Consider the following 19,077-nt stretch of genomic DNA (forward strand, 5'->3'; position numbering starts at 1 on the left):
TCTTTTCAGAATTTCAGCTCTGACACTCTCTTGCACATTACATTAGGTGCAAGCCCAGAAACTCTGTCAAGAGCAAACCAACACTCCTTAAACACTCTGTGACTCTCAGAACCGCATAAAATAAAAAGGTTGGAGCTAACTGTTGCCAGCTTGGAGAGAGAAGCTCATGCTTGGAGCCAAATGCACACGCAAAGAACAGATGAGGCTGTGGGAGTGGGGCTGGCAGGGAGAAAGAGAAATGAGTCTATTCTTTGTGAAAACGAAAGTTGAATAAATATCTGGATAGTTTGGGTGTTATTAATTTAGTGATTCTTTCCATTTGGAAAGTGAAAAATTCCTATCTTCAGAGTGGGTAATTTCAGCTCACATTGTTTTTCTATTTATCATGGAATGGTTAGGCTTGTTTGGGAGCAAAATTTGCTTTAAATAACTCACTCGTGTAGAATTATTTGTTTCTCTTTGAACAAGATCATTATTTTGTGTATTGAACTTTCGATATTTAAGCAGAGACTTGTGTTAAGATAAAGCAAAGGAAATATACCTCAAGAGATAACAATTATTTAAATTGTTGCTTCATACAGATAAAACTGTCTGAGTATGGATGTAGTAGGCAAGAATTCGATCTTTTGTGTCCTACACTGACTTTTTATAAAGGCTCCTTAGTGCAGTTGACACCCCACCTCCCACAGGCAACTTGAAGATGCTTCTGAGTAGAACTGCTCTGGAACTGCCCTCTCCTGGAACCCATAGCAGATACTGCAAAGGGCCACACTCAAGAAAAACTAAGATTGCACACAGAATCCCCATGTATGCCCCTATGCTTGCCTGCCTGGATACTGCAGTGGCTTTTAGAGTGTACCAGTAATGTCCTTCTCATGTGCCATGTTAATGTCCCTCTAATTTCAGAGTATCTTTAGTCATTTGTTTTATGTTTGTTTGTTTTTTGTTTTTCTTTTGTTATTTTTTTTGCTTATGCTTATATTTGAAAATTACATAGAGCATAACAATTTTTTCAGGCAGTACAAGTTTTGAGATTAGAACTTTTATAAAGCTGAGTTTTGTTATTTGCCAAACAACAAATGTAGGTAATATAATTCACCTTAGTTTGTAGTTATACCTTTAAATGACTATATTACCTCTCCCATTTGCATGTACACTCCTTACACAAAGAAGCGTGCAGACACACACACACACACACACACACACACACACACACACACACACACATCTTACTTCAATAGCATCAAGTGCAAACATTCAGAAGTTTTGCCTTTTAAATTAGATTTATTTACTTAGAGACACTATTTTATTGATTGGAAATTAAGTCTGGTTAAATAGATAATTTTGTGGGAAGGATGCTATAGGACATGTCTGAGATTACAAAACATATAATTCTGTAAAGCCTGGAATTAGAACTCTGCATGAAGGATTTTAATCTGTCTGCTCCCATTGAACACATTGTTGCTTCTTAAAATTCAAACTCATTGTCACTAGATAGATCACACAGTAAAAAGAGAGTGATTAAATGTTCACATTACGGTAAGACTGAATGGAATCAAATTCCAACCTGGAGAATTACTTGAATTCACTGACTGAAATTTTTACTATGAAAAAAAAAATGTGTGGTAGTAAAAGATGAAATTACATACAGCATCATTGTTTTGAAATTAGGTATAAGAACAAATTAGTTAAAATGTTCATGGTGGGGGTGGCAATCAATTTCTAAATGCCAAATAGAAAGCACAAAGTCCATTTGTGTGGTGCTTGTGTGTGTGTGTGTGTGTGTGTGTGTGTGTGTGTGTGTTCACATGAGCCCTTGATTCTGATATGAATGTAATATCTGCAATTAATCTGTAATTCTGAAATTTTTCTATGCCTATTTCAACTATTATTTTGGGGGGAACAGCAAATGGTATCAATTATTAAGAGAGTAGAATACTGTCAAACAGACTTTGCATCCTTTTACACACAATATAGCTATGGCCAGAGCATGAAGATCATTTCCATTGCCATTAACTTTCATCTAATGGCAAAGGTATAAGACACATGCAGGGTAGAAGCTGCAGTCCTTTTGCAGGGGTGTAGCTGCTGTAGGGTTTATTTTTGCAGGGGTGAAGCAGCTGTGGGGTTTTTTGCAGGGGTGCAGCAGCTGTAGATTTTTTGGAGGGGTACAGTTTTCTCATACACATGTTCTTCCTTTGACTTCTAGCTCTCCCTAGCTCTTATTATGGAAACACTCAACAAAATTCTCAAGCAAAATTTGGAATCCCTGAGACAGCCTTATGTCATCGGTTTCTGGGGTTAGAATTCTCCTCTGTTCTTTACCTTTGGGCTTTCTACTTTTATCTCCATTAACCTTTTGGCTTGAATATAAACATTTATTGAAGGCTACCTCCTTTGCCGGCCCAGTAACTCCAAAGGTTAGTGAACGGTGGATGCCCGTCTGACCTCTTTTATCCACATTAGATGATTCTAATTATGTCTAAGAATTGACACTTAGGACCCATTTTGTCCTTGTCAAGTTTGTCTAGTTGTGGGCTGTCTAAATGTGAAACTCTGGGTTCAAACTGTGTCTAAAAGTGCAGATATTTTTTTTTCTTAACTTACAATGTAGAGCCTCAAAAAGTGTACAGTTTTTTTTTTTAAATCCAGTTTAGCTGAAATTAAAGACTCCTTTTATGTGCCTTGAATTATTCCAGAAAAAGCTACAGATAAAGCATAAACTTTAACTAACAAGGCTCTATCTCTTTAGGTATTTCAAAATGGAAACTAAAATAAAGAAAATTAAATTAGTATAAACTAAGCTTCACAACGATTAAAAACATTATGATCTTTTATGTTATAAAGTTCCTTTCTTTCTCATGCTCCATGACCAACAGTCTTCACAGTTCCTCTCACATGTGCCTACCGGAAAATGTGAGCAAAGGCAAGCCATGGTTCTAGATCTTATTGTTTTTACAGACTCTGTTCTACATGGAAATAACATCAGTCCTCCTCCTGCTCCTCCTGTACCTCCCTCCTCCCACTCTTCGTTCCTTCCTCCTGTTCTTCCTCTACTTGCTCTCCTCTTCTTTGTTTGCTTTTTATTTATTTTGATATTCTTTTCCAGACAAACTCTCAGGATGTAAGCCAGGCTGTCTTCCATAGCCCTGTCCTTCTGCCTCAGTCTCTCAAGAACTGAGGTTCCACCCCATTCACTCATTACTCACTTTCAGCAGTCAAGTAAAGTCACATGGTAGTCTAACTTTTAAAAGAATCTTTCAACATGTAAAGATGGAAATTATGAAGTAATGTTTTTGAAAATAATATTATTGACTATTATTATGATTGTTGAATAATATCATTAACTATCACAATGCTTAAATTGGGTAATAAGGAAATTCTGTCCCTAACCTCTATGCTAATCATTGTAAACACTGCAAATCCTCAGGAAATAGGAAGGAATGAGTAAATATTTTTCACATTTTAGTTTATTTGTTCATTCAGAATTTTTAGTAAATGCTTGCCATGCCTCTGAAAGATACTGAGCATTATGCTCTCTTTTAATCTGTTAAAATATTGGGATAGAATACACATTTTTGTAGATAGGTATTCTGAAGTTCAGAATACGTGGTTGAATTTCCAGAACTACAGGTTACCAGCCACATGAATGAAGATTCCCAAGTCTATCATCTTCTCTCTCACCCTGATTTTGAATATATTCCAACTGCGAAGTCAAAGATAATGTCAGGCACGTTTGTATAAACCCTGATTGGAAGCCAGGGTGTTCAGTGTCAGTTTGAAGCAGGAACATCAGTTGTTGTTCTGAAAAGAAGTTATTTTATAACTTTGAATGCATTTGAGAATAGAATTTTGACCTTTTAAAAATGAAAGGAAGGAAGGAAGGATGGAAGAAAGCACAGATGAGTAAAGATGAATATATTTTTTTGTTAACTTGTTTTCTCTGTTTTATTGTTTTTTGTTTTTGATTTTTTAATCACCAACAGAGGCATCAATCCCCATATTATCATTTTACAATTATGTAGATCAGAAATCCAATATGGATCTCAAGATGTTCCGGGGATATGTTCACTTTTGGAGATAAGATACAGTCAATTTCCTAGTGGTTAGATATTTCACAACAATAATGTTTTAAGGTTGAGCCAAAACAACTGTTTCTGGCTCTTCCTTCCTGGAAACTGAGGATTGAATGAGCACATTCCTTTGCTCATGGCCTAGGTCACATCCTTCCCTTAAAAGCAAGTGAAATCTCTGTGTGTGAAATTTGTTTGTTTGCTTGATTGCTGGTGACAGAGCATCACTCCATAGCCCAAGCCAGCCTGGACCACATTATGTGGTCTGTAGACTCACAGCAATCCCCCTGCTTTAACCTTTTGAGTGCCAGGACTGGAAGTGTGAACCACCATGCCCAGCATCTCAGAAGCTCCCCATTCACCTTTTTGTCTTCCTTTCCGGCTTTTAGGGACTCCTGTGGTTTGAATTGGTCTAACTGCATAATTAATGGCACCTACCTTCTTGTGGTCCTAAATATTTTAACCACACATTTTGCTAAAGAAGGTAACATATTTACAAGTGCTGAGGCCTTGGAGGATGGCTACCTACAGGACCATTTTCCTGTCTGCCATGCCTTTTATAAGCACTCTTTATTTCCAGTGTGTCTTGTTAACTGTACACTTTATGTGTTAATGAATATATGCCTTAAATCCCTCCTATAAGATAGAGAATTCAATTCAATAAAATTTAAAGTTTCTAAAACTCTAGAATTTCTATAACTCCTCATACAAGAGGAAATGGACCTAATGATCAATGTGGAAGTTATTGTTATTTTCTATTCATGGATTCTTCGGGAGTGTACATTTCACATAATCCTAGCTAACTCCTTTCCTTCTCACACTGGGTAATCTTCTTTGAAGCCAGTCAATCTCTACAAAAGTTGACTTCTTCAGAACGAAATTGACTCACCTCCTCAAAACTGTAATAACTGGTCCCTCGAGATGTTTTATCTACTTATTATTTACGTTACAGTGTGGGTATAGCTTTCAGCTAGAACTTCTTATACTCAGCCTTGCTGACATGGAGTAGAGGAAAGTGTTTCCCTTTCAATTCAGTTTCTTAAAGTGATATCTACCCGAGCTGAGGCCTGGTGCATGTGTACCAAAGTGCTAAGAGATACAATATTAACTTATCATTCAGAAATGCTAATTAATCAACTTTTTTGAGTTAAAAAGTCATATTCTCTTGTCATAAATTGTTTAGGGATAAAACAGTGGGGATGAAAGTATAATTATCTACTGCTGGAGTAGTAAAAACACAAAGCGTACCATCCAGGTAGAGTATTAAAATTCTACATGCAGCTGATATTAAGTAGACAGAAACTAATAATATTGTTTCAGTAGCAGTAGCAGCTGGGGTGAGCCTAACACCTCTGCCTCCGCATAAACCCTTGAATCCAAGAAAACTCATGACTTCCAGGTTCATTTAGTGTGAGCATATTGGGAACATTAAAAACAACCCAGACACTGACACTGCCTTCTACCAGGTATTTGCTCACGTGACATTGTTTAGGCATTCTGGTTTGATTTGCTTAACTTTAAGTAAGTCAGAGCAAGCATCTACCACATATGGAAATAGCAAAAGTCACATTACCCTTCCTGTTCCATCTATGAAACCATCTCTGTCGGCTATGTCTGCTTACACAGGCAGTGTTCTCAACCTGTGCCTTGCTACCCTTTTGGGGTCAAATGACCCTTTCACGGGGGTCTTATATAAGATATCCTGCATAACAGATATTTACATTATGGTTCATAAGAGTAGCAAAATTATAACTATGAAGTAGCAATGAAAACACTTTTATGGTGAGCAGTCACCACAACATGAGAAACTGTATTAAAATTTCACAGGTTGAGAACCACTGATTTAGAGAATAGTTACAAAAGGTTTTGCCTGATGTGTTATGATCCTCGTGGCTCTATTTCCAGCCCTTACTTCCAAGCATATCCCTCTAAGCCTTTTCCATTTTTAAGAAAGAAGGCCTTCGATGACAATGGTGATGATGAAAGCTAGCCCTTTCTTTTAGTAATTTGTTGGTACTAAGAAAAGTTTTAAAAGCCAGGCAGTGGTGGTGCATGCCTTTAATGCCAGCACTCTGGAGAAAGAGGCAGGCAGCTCTCTGAGTTTAAGGCCAGCCTGGACACAGTGCATTTCTGAGCAGCCAGGACAACACAGAGAGAAACACTGTCTCAAAAAAAAAAAAAAAAAAAAAAAAAAAAAAAAAAAACTAAAGAAAAAAGGGAGGGGCTGAGAGAAGGAGAGAGGGGTGGTAAAAAATTTCCAAGTATGTAAACCCAGAGTTCCAGAACTTAGTGTAGCATGTACACTCTGTCTTCTTACATATTGTCCAGCATTTGCCCACGCGATCCCTGTAGCTGTACATTTTTCTTCTATGATGCCTCTTTGGACTCCCTGAGACTCTACAAGACCGATACCTCCCCCTTGCCATTGAATAACTCTCAAACAACTTTCAGGTATATGGGCTCATGCCGTGATCTTTTTCACAGTTTATTAAGCAATTAACATCTTCACCTGAATCTTTATTTAAAAGAAGACTCATATTTCTAGTACTAAGAGCAGGACTGAATCATATCTCTCTCTCTCTCTCTCTCTCTCTCTCTCTCTCTCTCTCTCTCTCTCTCTTTGTGTGTATGTGTGTGTGTCATGTGTTTGTGTGTGTGTGTGTGTGTGTGTGTGTGTGTGTATGTATGTCTGTGTGTGTAATGAGTGGAAGATTAGATATAGGATGGCTGGCTTATTTATCTTACACTAAGATTTCCTGAAGACTTTACATAATGGAAATGCCTCAGGTTTAGTATTCAAAGATTAATGTGGCAGATTGTCCTTTGGGGTATACTGAAAGGGTTTTTAATACCATAAAGAGGCCTGCAACAGCATGGTACAGATTTTAAGGAGAGACCAAGCAACATGGCTGAGTAGGGGGTCACCCACAAATTCTCAGCTACCCAAACCATTACATACTGCATACACACACACACACAAACCTACATATACATATATATAATACAAATGTACATAGTACGCAGTGCATTGCTATCATTTCAGACTCGTTCTCAAATTTATCCTTTGTGGGTGAATAATTCATTAGCACATTGTATGGTAGTCATTACCTTGCCTAATATGAAGCTTATTTTAACAAAGGAGTCAGCGCCTATCTTATATACAGGTTTTAACATCTCTTTGCTGTGAATGGATTGGTATGTTGTACACAGTCTGTGCTGTTATGCGGTGGGTGCAATGGATTTTCCAGATTGCTGTGAGGTCTGAAGTTGCCAGGGCACATGAAAATCCTCCAGTGAATACTTGTGAGTGTCAATTTGGGAAATTCATGATAGCACAGAACATGTGAGGAAGTCCCAGGATGCATCGAGCTTTCTTTGGCAGAATCATATCTAGGTGAAAATTCAGTTCAGAAATTACCTTGAGACCCTTGTATTGTCCTCAGTGTTGTGGTTTCCTGATATTTGATACACAGAACACGGGCTGTCGAATGATAAGTCTGAAAGCCAGCTCACTGTGACTCATGGGGGAAGCGCCTTCTCACAGAGACTTCCTGATTTCCTCCCCAGTGAATCTCTTGTCGTGTAAATTTATCAAATGTGTTGTAAGGGTAAAGAATCTGGGTGCCGGACTGGCAAAATCATTGAATCTGATATGAATTAGATTTACCTGTCTCTGGTATATTCTGTTAAAATGGTGGCCTTGGCCTCTCTGCCTGTATGAGCAAAGGGTAGCTCATGATTCTGTCTCTCTGAATTTGATTTACTCAGGGTTGCTCTTTTACTGTTTCCTGGGGACAATGTGTGGTGAGTCCTTAGCATCATTATTATTGCAGTTAGAGTCAGACCACATATCCACACTTCAGCAAAGGCAGGTGGGTGTATTTCATTATTCATTCCGAATAAGCACTGACTCTAACATAAACGTTGCTCAGGATAGAGCTTTGAAATGGATCCTGATTCTTTAAATTCTTTCCTGTCTGTTTCAGGAAATCGTTGAGATCCTGTTGATAGTGGAGTACAATGTGTCTAAAGTTCACTTCCAAACACTCTGCTCTCCGCAGTGAGAGTCATCTGCATTCTCTTTATACTTCAGAGCCACCAGAGGTCTGCCTAATCTTGGAGATCTGATTCAGTATCATATAGGAGGGAAAAAATCCTAGATAATAATTCCACCATTCAAGATTAGTGAAAATAGAAGAGCCTTCCAGCTTCCGTACTAAAAAGATGCCAGGAGGCAGGAGAAGAAGGCCTTGGATTAGGGTTTGGGAGATTTGGCTGTTTTTTTTTTTAAATAAAATTATTAATACAGTGATTATTCAAATTTTTAATCAACGTGAGCAAATGGCATCTGTTTGTTATCGTTTTGCAGAAGTCGAAGGCTCAGGTCCCCATGGTGCTGACTGCTGGTCCCAAGTGGCTTCTGGATGTGACTTGGCAAGGAGTGGAGGACAGCAAAAACAACTGCATTGTGTACAGCAAAGGTAAGCTCGCTCAGGATCCCTTTCCCTGTCTCTTTAGTGGCACTGAAACCTGAGTGATTTGAACTGCTCCAGAGGAGCAAGAGGAGACCATGTATAACATAAGCCTCTCGTTCCCCTTTTCCTTTGCAAGCCTCACTACACTGTGTTTTCCATGAACGTTCTGAAATTTACTTCTGTACTACATAAACACAAAAATGTCACAGTGTTAATTCCTTAGTGCTGTGCACATCTGCTAAGCCCCCTGTGTGAGTAGATTGGTTGGTGTGCTTTTATTCTTAGTTTTATGGATAGCTGCCTATTGTGAATTCTCTGATTCCCTTCTTAGGCACTATCAACCAAGAAGCATATACTTTTTGAAATTTAGCACTTTGTGTCCAGGCGCATGCTTCAGGAGGCACTATCTTGCTGTCACATTCCAGAAATCGTGCAGGATGAGAAGGGAGCTGAAAAGGAAACCTTTGCAAAGCCCAAATTCTGCCCCGTGATGCTTTGGGAAGGGCAGAAGGCTAACTGGGGAAGAGGGAGCCCCATGGCTCACAGAATGCTGCCTTTGATTCGCTCAGTGTGACATCAGCCTGGCCAAGGTCTTATAGCTACAAAAGGATCTGCAATTTGGTGATGACACATCAGGAGACAATTCTCATTGAGACAGGAATGTGGTCTTGTGTATTGAGGTTTGCAGGCTGGGAAACTGGGGTTGTAGCCTTGTGCGTTTTCTCTACCTTTAAGTTACAGGCTAGCTCAGCATTCACACAGTGAACTCCCAAGTCTCACTTCTTCGTGAATATTGCAAAACCTTTTGCTTCTCGTGTTTCATTTCTTTGGGCTTTCTTTTTTAACCAAACAGACCTACTGAGATCAAAGATTTGTTTGCTCATTGAACCCAGAAGCCATGAAAGCATACAAGGGAGCAAGCAAATAAGCATCTCTATCAATATATTAACATATGAAACACTAATAATAACATCAAAGAACCTTAAAAACTTGCTAGAAACAATTACAACTTGTTCCTATAATCATTGCAATTTGTACATTTATAAGAGGATTGCCTCCAAACTACCCTGCGCCTTTGAAAGTTGAAACACCAGGAACAGGGAATTTGCAAGCTCGCAACCCAAGCTGCACACTGGGGTCTGATTGTATTCCATTCCCTTCCATAGTTGCTGGTCACAGAGCCACCAGTTTTCTAACTTGAAATATCTGTGATATTCTGATTGTATCTTTTAAGTAAAAGAGAAGTGAAAATTTCCTTTTCTATGTCACTATAACTCGTCAGAAAAGAATATAGTGAGTCAATTTACAAGTCTGTACATTCAGAATCCAAGTTTGGAGAAATTCTTGGTGGATCAGACATCCATTGTGAGGATAAGAAGTCTATTGGCCAATCATAACTGATCTTCATTGTAGGGATACAATAGGAAAGGACAGTGAAAATAGCTTTCCTCTCAGATGATCAAAACCCACTGCATTTATACCTGGAATTATTTTAAGAAATGTAGTTTGTAATTAAAATTTTAATTCCATAGTCATTTCAGTTGAATGCTTTAACTTAAGCCTTGAACACAATTCACAATTTTGTCTTTGTATTATGGTTGTCTATTTTTCAAGGCTTTGTCAATAATCAATCAAGTTCTGGTAATCTTCAGATGATTATTAATTATCATCAATTAACTTATAAAACATGTAGCAAGTCTAACCATGTACTAGCTTTGTGCACTGATGGCCATTATTTTTGGGCACTCCTTAAGTCCTCTTTAACAATCTTGTAACAAATTACAGAAACTTCTCCTCTTGATTATCATTGACTTTCTTATGATGAATTGTTGTGTTCAAGAAAACTATGTTAGCATCCAGAACCTGCCTGCGGCAGATATGTGGGCGGGTCCACAGACCTGTCGCCAGGGCAACGGCGACCATATTCCCAGAATCCATTGGGTTCAGCTCCCACCTTTACCTGCATTACTACGTCACCACACATATAAATATATGGGTACTTTCCTCCATCTCTCTCTCTTCTCTCTCTCCTCTCTCTCTCCCTTCACGTGCCGCGGTCCTCACTCCCCCCCCCCCTCCTAATTAAACTTCCAAAAACACAGAGCTGCTTGTATCTGGTGTCTGTGGACGCGCCGCTGCGAGCCAAAGCTATCAAACTAGATGCAAGGAGTTAGCTATTTCTCTTTCCTATCCCATCTACTATCTATTTACTGAGAGTAAGGAGTATGTTTTATTCATTCTCTGCCATTGACCAGACAAGCTCTCTGCACAAACAAAATGAAGGAAAGAAGGAAGTAAAGAAGGAAGAAAGGAAGGAAGGAAAGAAGGAAGGAGGGAAGGAGGGAGGGAGAGAGGGAGGAAGGGGAGGAAGGAAGGAAGGAAGGAAGGAAGGAAGGAAGGAAGGAAGGAAGGAAGGAAGGAAGGAAGGAAGGAAGGGAAGAAATACTGATTGATGGATTGGATAAAAGATGAATAGCTGCCAATCATTGTAATAGACATATCACATAAAACGTTTTCAAATAATGAATGTCATGAATTGCTGATACTTTTTTTCTTTCTGGCTGATGAAACTGGTTATTTACCAGTGTTGAATTTATAGGAATTATAAGAATTATACTTGACCTGCAATGAACCCCGTAGTGCATCATTTCCTTTCATCTCCTGTGAGGTACCAGATATACATCTCTGTTTTGCAAAAGATAAATAAGAAAATTAGTTAGGTAAGTTGTGTATTGTGGTCATGAAGCCGATAAATGTTCATTTAGCAAAAGCTTTAGTTCTAGACAGTAAAACTACTCTCAAAAAGAAACCTCAAGCCATTTCATGTTTTCTCCACATTACCTGCATGAGATTGAGAGAGACCATATAATTTTCTGCAGTCATACAACAAATGGAGGCAAATTTTAATCCAGGTCCTTACAACTCCAAACCCTGTGTTCTTTGTGCAGTATGATCCCACCTTCCTCTACACAACCATATCATCATAATTTCCCTCAAAACAGTCAGACCATGATACCCTAAATTCATAAAGAATATATCTTAAAGTATAATATTTCTCCCGATATATACTGTAGGATTCTAAACTTAAAAGAACAGCCAATGACCAAATACTTGCTTCATGTTTTAATTAGTCTTGAAAATTCACCATATATGTTGGTAGTAGTACTTGGTCGATTACTGCAGTCATTAAAAATGTATTTTAGTTCTCCTTCAATAAGTACATTTTGGATAATAGTGCTTTCCTGAGTAGCAAAATTTGGGAAACAACTGTAGGCTACCCAGATCTCTCCCAAGGCTTCAGAAGAATCGAAGCTAATTTTGAGTACTCAGACTGACTCTGGAGAGGGCAGAGTATCCTGAGTTCTTGTATTATTTGAGTCATAGAAAAATAAGAAAATAAGTCTTATGGTTTTGTAGGATCTGACTTCTATGTCTCTATCTCTCTCTCTCTGTCCCACTGTCTATCTATCTCTGTCAGTCTCTGTGTTTGTTTCTGTCTCTGTCAGTCTCTGTCTCTGTCTCTGTCTTTCTCTGTCTCTGTCTCTGTCCCTCTCTCCATATGGCTCTCTGTCTCTGTGTCTATTTCTATCTCTGTGTCTGTCTATCTGTCTGTCTCTCTCACTCTCTTTGTCATGGTCTCGGTCATGCCATTTCTATGTGTACACAGTGTGTGCAGTGCACATGTGTCCATGCAATATATGTGTGTATGGTGTTTGTATAGTGTGTTTTTGTTGAGAATAGAGGATGCAATCTGCTTGTATAGCTGAGGCTATAGGGTTATCCTGGTGTTTAGGAACAGTTTGATCCAGTTACTTAGACTCTATTTTCAGTCTGCTTCTGTCTTATGACTTCCCTTCTTTGTATAAGCAGCTAGGATGTGACGGCTAGCTCCAGACTTCTTCTGCCAGTACAGTAACACCAGTGAAAACATGATTTATGAGCAATATAGAAACAATGACTCGCTATGACTCTCACTAGCATCCCTACACTATGCTGGAAGCCTAAAAGAATTAGCTGGACATGAGCCAGTGGAGTCATAAAAAATAGTAACTTAAGTACAACCTTGGAGCTGCACAGCACAGGGCTGCCTGTTGCAGTGTCCAGGTACCTGAACATATGGATCATCAGGGCCAAAGTCTTTTGAGCTTTCACTAAGGAAAAAATATAGGTCCCTGCTGCCATTTCTGTGTTCCCTATTTGTTTTCTGTCCAAATACTTACACATACTACTTTTGAATTCTGTGTCAAAACCATTGCCACAGGACCTGACTATCTCAGAGCATATCACTAAATTCAATGTAAATTTTGTATGTATAGCATTTTATGGAAGTGGTTTAACTGGTAAATTTTTAGTAGTTTTGTTAAAGGATAAAAATGGACTTCATCCTATTACTATTAATGTCTCAGACTTACTTAAAATACTGTTAAATACAGCTAATGCCAAGAATAAATATAACTATAATGCTTTTATTTTCTAGGCATCCATAAAATAAATATTTAAAAGTCACATTTTGTCACTTACAGCTATTTGACAAACTGGCATCATTCTGTTTAGTCAAAAGAGAAGATAAGACAGTTTTTGACATTAACATTTCTAATCTGATGTGTTTTTCCTGCCTCAACTATCCCATGTCCTTCCAGAAAGTAATTAGGTCATCCAGATAGGGAAAGGCCAGGTTTGTTGGTCATCTGTTTGTCACCATTATTCTCAACAGACCCAAGATAATTCTAATTTCCTTATCTCCAGAGGCAATATACTCAACAGCCCCACACTGGAGCTAAAGAGAACACTGCTGGAGAAATATGCACAGGCCAGCACAACTAAAACCCACCACCTAACTACTCGTTACTTTCCATGGATTAGGAGGCATGGTTATACATGAAAAAAAATCTGAGATAACTATTCTGAGTATTCAAAGCTAAACTTTTAGCTTCTTCTGCATGGGGTTTTTCAATCATCTCAGTTTCAAAGTTTTTTTTTTTCATACAGGTTATTTCTAAATAACTCACTCACTAGGCCTTTGTACTGAGTCAAAATGTCAATCAAAATAATGAAAAACTATGAAGTAGCCCTCATTTCCCCTTACCACTGATTCTTTTATATGTGAGAGCAAGCATGGTATCATTGTAAAGACTCTACATAAATTCAACACCAATCACTTACCCTCTCTAGACACTTATTTTCTTTCATAGGCTTCCATGGTACAGTGTTCCAGTGGCTTCTTGGTGGAATTTTTATGGGGAAACACCTAGACATGGCCTGTGTGTGTTAAGACAACCGTAATACTCCTGATTACCATCTATTTAACCATATCTACCATTAGGGTCAAAAAAGTATGAGTTATCAGGTAATGGCACCAGGCCTTAGTGATGATATATAAAAGTAGCACTGAGTCTACTTATCTAGTTTTGAAACAATATCATAAACTTAGAGACCTGAAGCCTTAAGAAACATTGATTTTGTTATTAATAGGACAAATCATGTTTTCCTGTTTTTAACATTTACTTATTTGTGTTCCTATTTGTATATATTATTTGTGTGAGTGGTATGGAATACATGTTCTATGACACACATGTAGAGTTCAGAGGACACATGTAGGAGTTGATTCCCTCATTTTGATCTTTAGTTCTAACAACTGAACTTGGGTATTTGGGTTTGTTGTCAAGGACCCTTACCTGATGAACCATCTGGTTCACTCATTATTTTATTCTTAATAAGAATCTTATATAAATATTAATGATTATTAATATGATGATAATGTTAATACTAATAATAGCTATCATCAGATATTAAACTATTTCTACTCTATGCACTATTCTCATTGTTTTCAATCCTGTGTATTATTCCAACATATGCATGATACAAGCAGAATCATCTATAGAAGAGTAAGCTGAGTCTCAGGGACATGAAACTCATCAATACAAATAGCTCCTGAAATATGAAGGTGGTATTCAGTCTCAAGACTAATTTCGTGACTATCTTTTTTAAAAAACTGGTATGGCTTTTGAAGCTGCCATTGACTAGGCCATGATTATATGTTATTTTTCTTCTTTGACAAGTTGCATTCATGTTTCTCGGTGACGTTATTTTTTTTTCTTCCTTTGGTTTGTCTTTGAAGAGTAAATGCTCAAGAACAGAAATGACAGTGATCACACAATCTATATTAATCTGTTACTCAGATTAATGATTGACCATCTTCAAAGTTCCAAGTAGTACTTGTATACACATTAAGTTATGCAATTAATAAATTAAAACTTTACTGATTTTCTTCTCTGTACTAGGCACTGATAAAATAATGACAGAAATGCTAACATGATCAAACTTAGGAAAGAAACTTTCTGCACCCAAATCAAACTGATCAGACTTTAAAAACAAGTATTTTTCATTATCAGCACCGTGATTAACCTTAAAATAGAAAATCCGCTGAAGTTTGTTTGAACATTGTTACAATAGCTTTGTCCATTATGACAGTCAATTTTCAAAGTAGTCTGCCAGCCAGTGTTTAACTTTACCCAGAGGGTCTAATAGCATATAAATAATAAACTAGTTTAAAAAGAAAACAGTGTTCATCTTTAAAAATGTATTTAAATACTCAGTAAATTAATAAAAAATGTATGAATGTCATCTCATTTTACTGTATTCTTGAAAGAGAGTGAGTGCCTGAACCAAATATTTAGCAGTGGGAATTATAGAATCATAAGACGATTAAGTTAGCTAGTCTTAGAATTCCAATATTGCTTTTTAAATGACTTCAGGATATAGGAGGTACTAAGGTTATTATCTGTTATCTGGAATACAGTGGAATTGTACAACTGGATAATAACCAAACAAACTGACACAATGTAAAATTACATTATCAGTGTGTTAAAACAAAATTGCGCCCTAAAGGAGTCCACATGCCAGCTCAGAGCTGCAGTGTAATTATGCTTAACTCTGATAATTAAAATACAACAGAGATCAACAGAATCATTTTCATTAAGAAAATTATTAATGATGGTGGTATAGCAGTAATTGATTGCAGAGCACCACAGGATAACGTGACGCTGGAAACCCAACATGTTTCATGATCGTCTGAGGCTTTCTCTGGTTATGTTCTGTTAAAATGAGAAATACGTTTTGAGGCATGAGCAGTTTATTATGCCTGCTCTGAGAATCAGTGATTGGAAAAATGGCTGCTTTAGAAAATCACAATTTTGATTCAAAGGGTCATTGCAGAAAGGTTTGTAAGGTCAAGACAAGCAGCCCCACTAGTGATGGAGTTATTGTTAACAGAGTTTTCTATTGCAAATGGTAGAATGGGGGCAGATTGAGCAGACCCTCTGCTGTTTCCAGTTCTTACTGTGCATTTCCTGTTTTCACAACTGTGTTAATGGCTTATTAGTATTGTGTTGACCCAAGTCTGATTACACTTTTATAATTGTTAATTTATGCAATGTATGCAAAAATTTACTTGTTTTCATACAAATGGCATGGTGGGTTTTCTCAGTGAGATACTGGTAAATAAACCCATATTATATCACTAGTTACCTAAATGAGGGAGATGTGCTAACGTGTGTTAGAAAAAAATATTTTAAACCAACTTGTATCCATATATGAGTGAAGCTTGTGCCTCTTGAGGGATAGAAACTAAGTTAGACTGCTGGCAAATGATAAGGACTGGGGATATATTAGTGTTATATGTATAAAAATGAGGAATGAAAAGCAGGGTCTTTGGAGGGGCGAATTACTATCATGTGAGGGTGTTAACTTGTCAGTCAAACAGATGATAATCTTGAAAGCTACCCCCAGAAGTATCTTTGCCAACTAAACTGAGGGACAACTCCTAAGAGTAAAATTTTTTAGAATAAGGCACCGTAAATAGCTTTTTAAACACCATACATAATAGATGAAATTGTCGCCTTATAATTCTAGTTGAGAAAAGCAGAAAATATGCTTTTGTATCCACTATAATTAAAGTAACATTTAAAAGCATATGCACAAGAAACAGAGTGAAATACAATTGCATGAAATTGCAAAAGTGTTTCTGTAAGGAGCAATTTGTGGATATAATTTGATCTACTTATGTTCCTTATTAGAGACAGAACCTAAAACCCAAGATGTGTTAGGCAGGTGCTTGTGCAAAGAACTAGACTTTGAGCCTTGTATCCTCTCTTAAAAATAAACTTCTCTTCCTAGATTTTTTTCCTCATAGAGTTTAAGAAAGGTACTTACATATTCAAATCACTCTGTATTAACACATTCTCTCACTCATTCATTCATTCACTCCTTCACTCATTCATTTCATTACACTGCTGGAAATGAAACTCCCGTCTCCATGTCTACCCATGTACTGGGAACCTGTTGCTCCATTGCATGATTTCAGTGCTTCTTTTATGATCCAAACTCTAGAATAAGGAATGTTTAATTCATAAAATCCTTACTTCACAAAAAAATCGATGTTTTTTTTCCTCTGCTTATATAATTAAACTTTCTTGATACACATATGAATGCCCTAAAAGTATTTTTGTTAAGATAATTTCCTAAATAAAATACAAGTAATCAAATATATGTATATTCTCCAAAATATGGTATTGGACTGAGGATAAAAATTAATCTAAAACAAGCCTTGGCCTTAACAAACTCACTGAAATCTTTATTAATCAAGTATATTTAAACATTTAAATAATGACTTCAGTCAGTAGCTCATAAGCAACCCAAAACTCATAAGGGGTGTAAAATTTGGCTTTGTTTTATTTTGTTTAAAATTAAGTATCAGTTCTAGAAATGGGTGAGGGCATTTAAAGGGTTTGAATCTGTGAGCATGGTGGCTCATAGCATGGGATGCTCACAGAGTACAGTTTTAAGGGTAGGTAACTTGCAAATGAGAACCAAAATGGGCAAATAAGTTTCCCACCATTCACTTGACTGATGCCAAGACTCCTAGATTATCATGTCATGGTAGAGCTGATCATCCAGCCACACCCATAATCCAAATGAGAGTTTAGCCAGATAACTGTGCGAAAAGAAAGCTTGTATCCACATTCATTTTAAAACTATATCCCGACAGGAAAATGGTGTTGTAGTCACACACTTCTAACAGGTAATAAACCAGCCTCCTTCCTCTACTTGTTACCTGAATCCGTTTTCCGTATTCGCAGGTCAACTGGCTTGTGTCACACGATCCATCATTCTAAACACTCCATCCACCTCTTACACTTCTCTTTTCATGACCTTTATCAGCCTGACAATACTGCTAGCTGTTTGCTGTTCTCCCCAACTTACTCCTGACTAGACCCAGCAGACAGATGGTTACTATTTGTGAAATGCTCGGAATAGCACAGTCTTAGTTCCTTTTCTCATTCCTGTGACCAAATACCTGACAAAAAAACCAACTTAGGAAAGGACAAATTAATTGAGAGGATGCAGACATTGTGGCAGGGAAGTGATGGTGTGCATGTGAGGTGGCTGGCCGCAGTGCACACAAAGTCAAGAAGCCAAGGGCCAGGAATGCTATTACTCCTCTGCTTTTCTCATTTCTTCCCTCTGGATTTCTAGCCTAAGGGATAGTACTTACCATAGTTCTACCACCCATTAAATATCTCTTAAAGAGACCTCTTAGTGTGCCCAAACATATGTGCCTTAGATGATTCTTAATCTAGTCAAGTTGATAATGAAATTAACTGTCACAAGCAACTAATAAAGAAAGAACCCCCTACAAAGTTGTGCTTGAGATAATAAAAGACCCACCACAGCACCCGCCACTAATAGAAGAACTGCAGCAAATTTCTTTTTATGTTTCTCTTATATATTGTCATACAATGAATGTGACACCCGCATAGATGGATATAACACCATTCTGAATTTATTTTTCTAGTTAACCTCCAATGTGATATATAGAGATGTAAGTTTTCTTTTCTTCAAATAAACAGCATCAACTGTTAGGTAAGGACTACGTGGCTTGTTTCAGAAAAATTGGAAACTGGTATTACATGAAAACCTCCAGTGATTTCCCATTATAATTAAAGTGTTTGTAAGTATTGATAGTGTACAGGGCCAAATCTGGCCAACTAAGCTGTTTGTGTACATAAAATTTTATTAGAAGATAACCATGGAAATTTGCTTTTATTTTGTCTATAGCTGCTTTTTACTATAGAATAAGAGTTGAATAATTGTGTGATAAACCAATTTGCAAAGCCTGAAGTTACTAGTTTGATCATTTATAGAAAAGGGGAAAATCCATTTCCTTTCACCAGTCTCTTAACCCAAGGTACAGTTATGTCCTTGTCTTACTAGGAACACTCAACCTGCCCCTGGCTACTTCTATGGTCTCTTCTGTGGTGAAGGAGTATATAGTATATTCATAGTACCATATAATATATACATTATGGTCTCATTAGACTACTGTCCAACTCTCCCATTCCAGTGCCATGAACACTGTGCTTCTGATTGGAAATACTGTCACTATCTTAGAGACTCCACACTGATCTGCCCTTACCTTGCTTTTTCTCTGGTTTCTTATGACTCTCTCTCTCTCTCTCTCTCTCTCTCTC

The 19,077-nt window shown here is 37.4% G+C and overlaps 1 protein-coding gene across 2 annotated transcripts in view; it reads left to right on the forward strand.

Annotated features, from left to right (window-relative positions):
* The window catches only part of Zfpm2 (zinc finger protein, FOG family member 2), a 433,065-nt gene that overhangs the window by 274,381 nt on the left and 139,607 nt on the right, over positions 1-19,077 (forward strand). For both annotated transcript variants that reach the window (XM_031358378.1, XM_031358379.1), the window contains one exon: positions 8,443-8,554. In XM_031358378.1, coding sequence (XP_031214238.1) covers positions 8,443-8,554 — 112 coding nt within the window. The remainder of the gene's footprint in view (positions 1-8,442; positions 8,555-19,077) is intronic.

Source organism: Mastomys coucha, unplaced genomic scaffold, assembly GCF_008632895.1.
Source record: "Mastomys coucha isolate ucsf_1 unplaced genomic scaffold, UCSF_Mcou_1 pScaffold7, whole genome shotgun sequence".
In the NCBI taxonomy this organism is placed as follows: domain Eukaryota; kingdom Metazoa; phylum Chordata; class Mammalia; order Rodentia; family Muridae; genus Mastomys; species Mastomys coucha.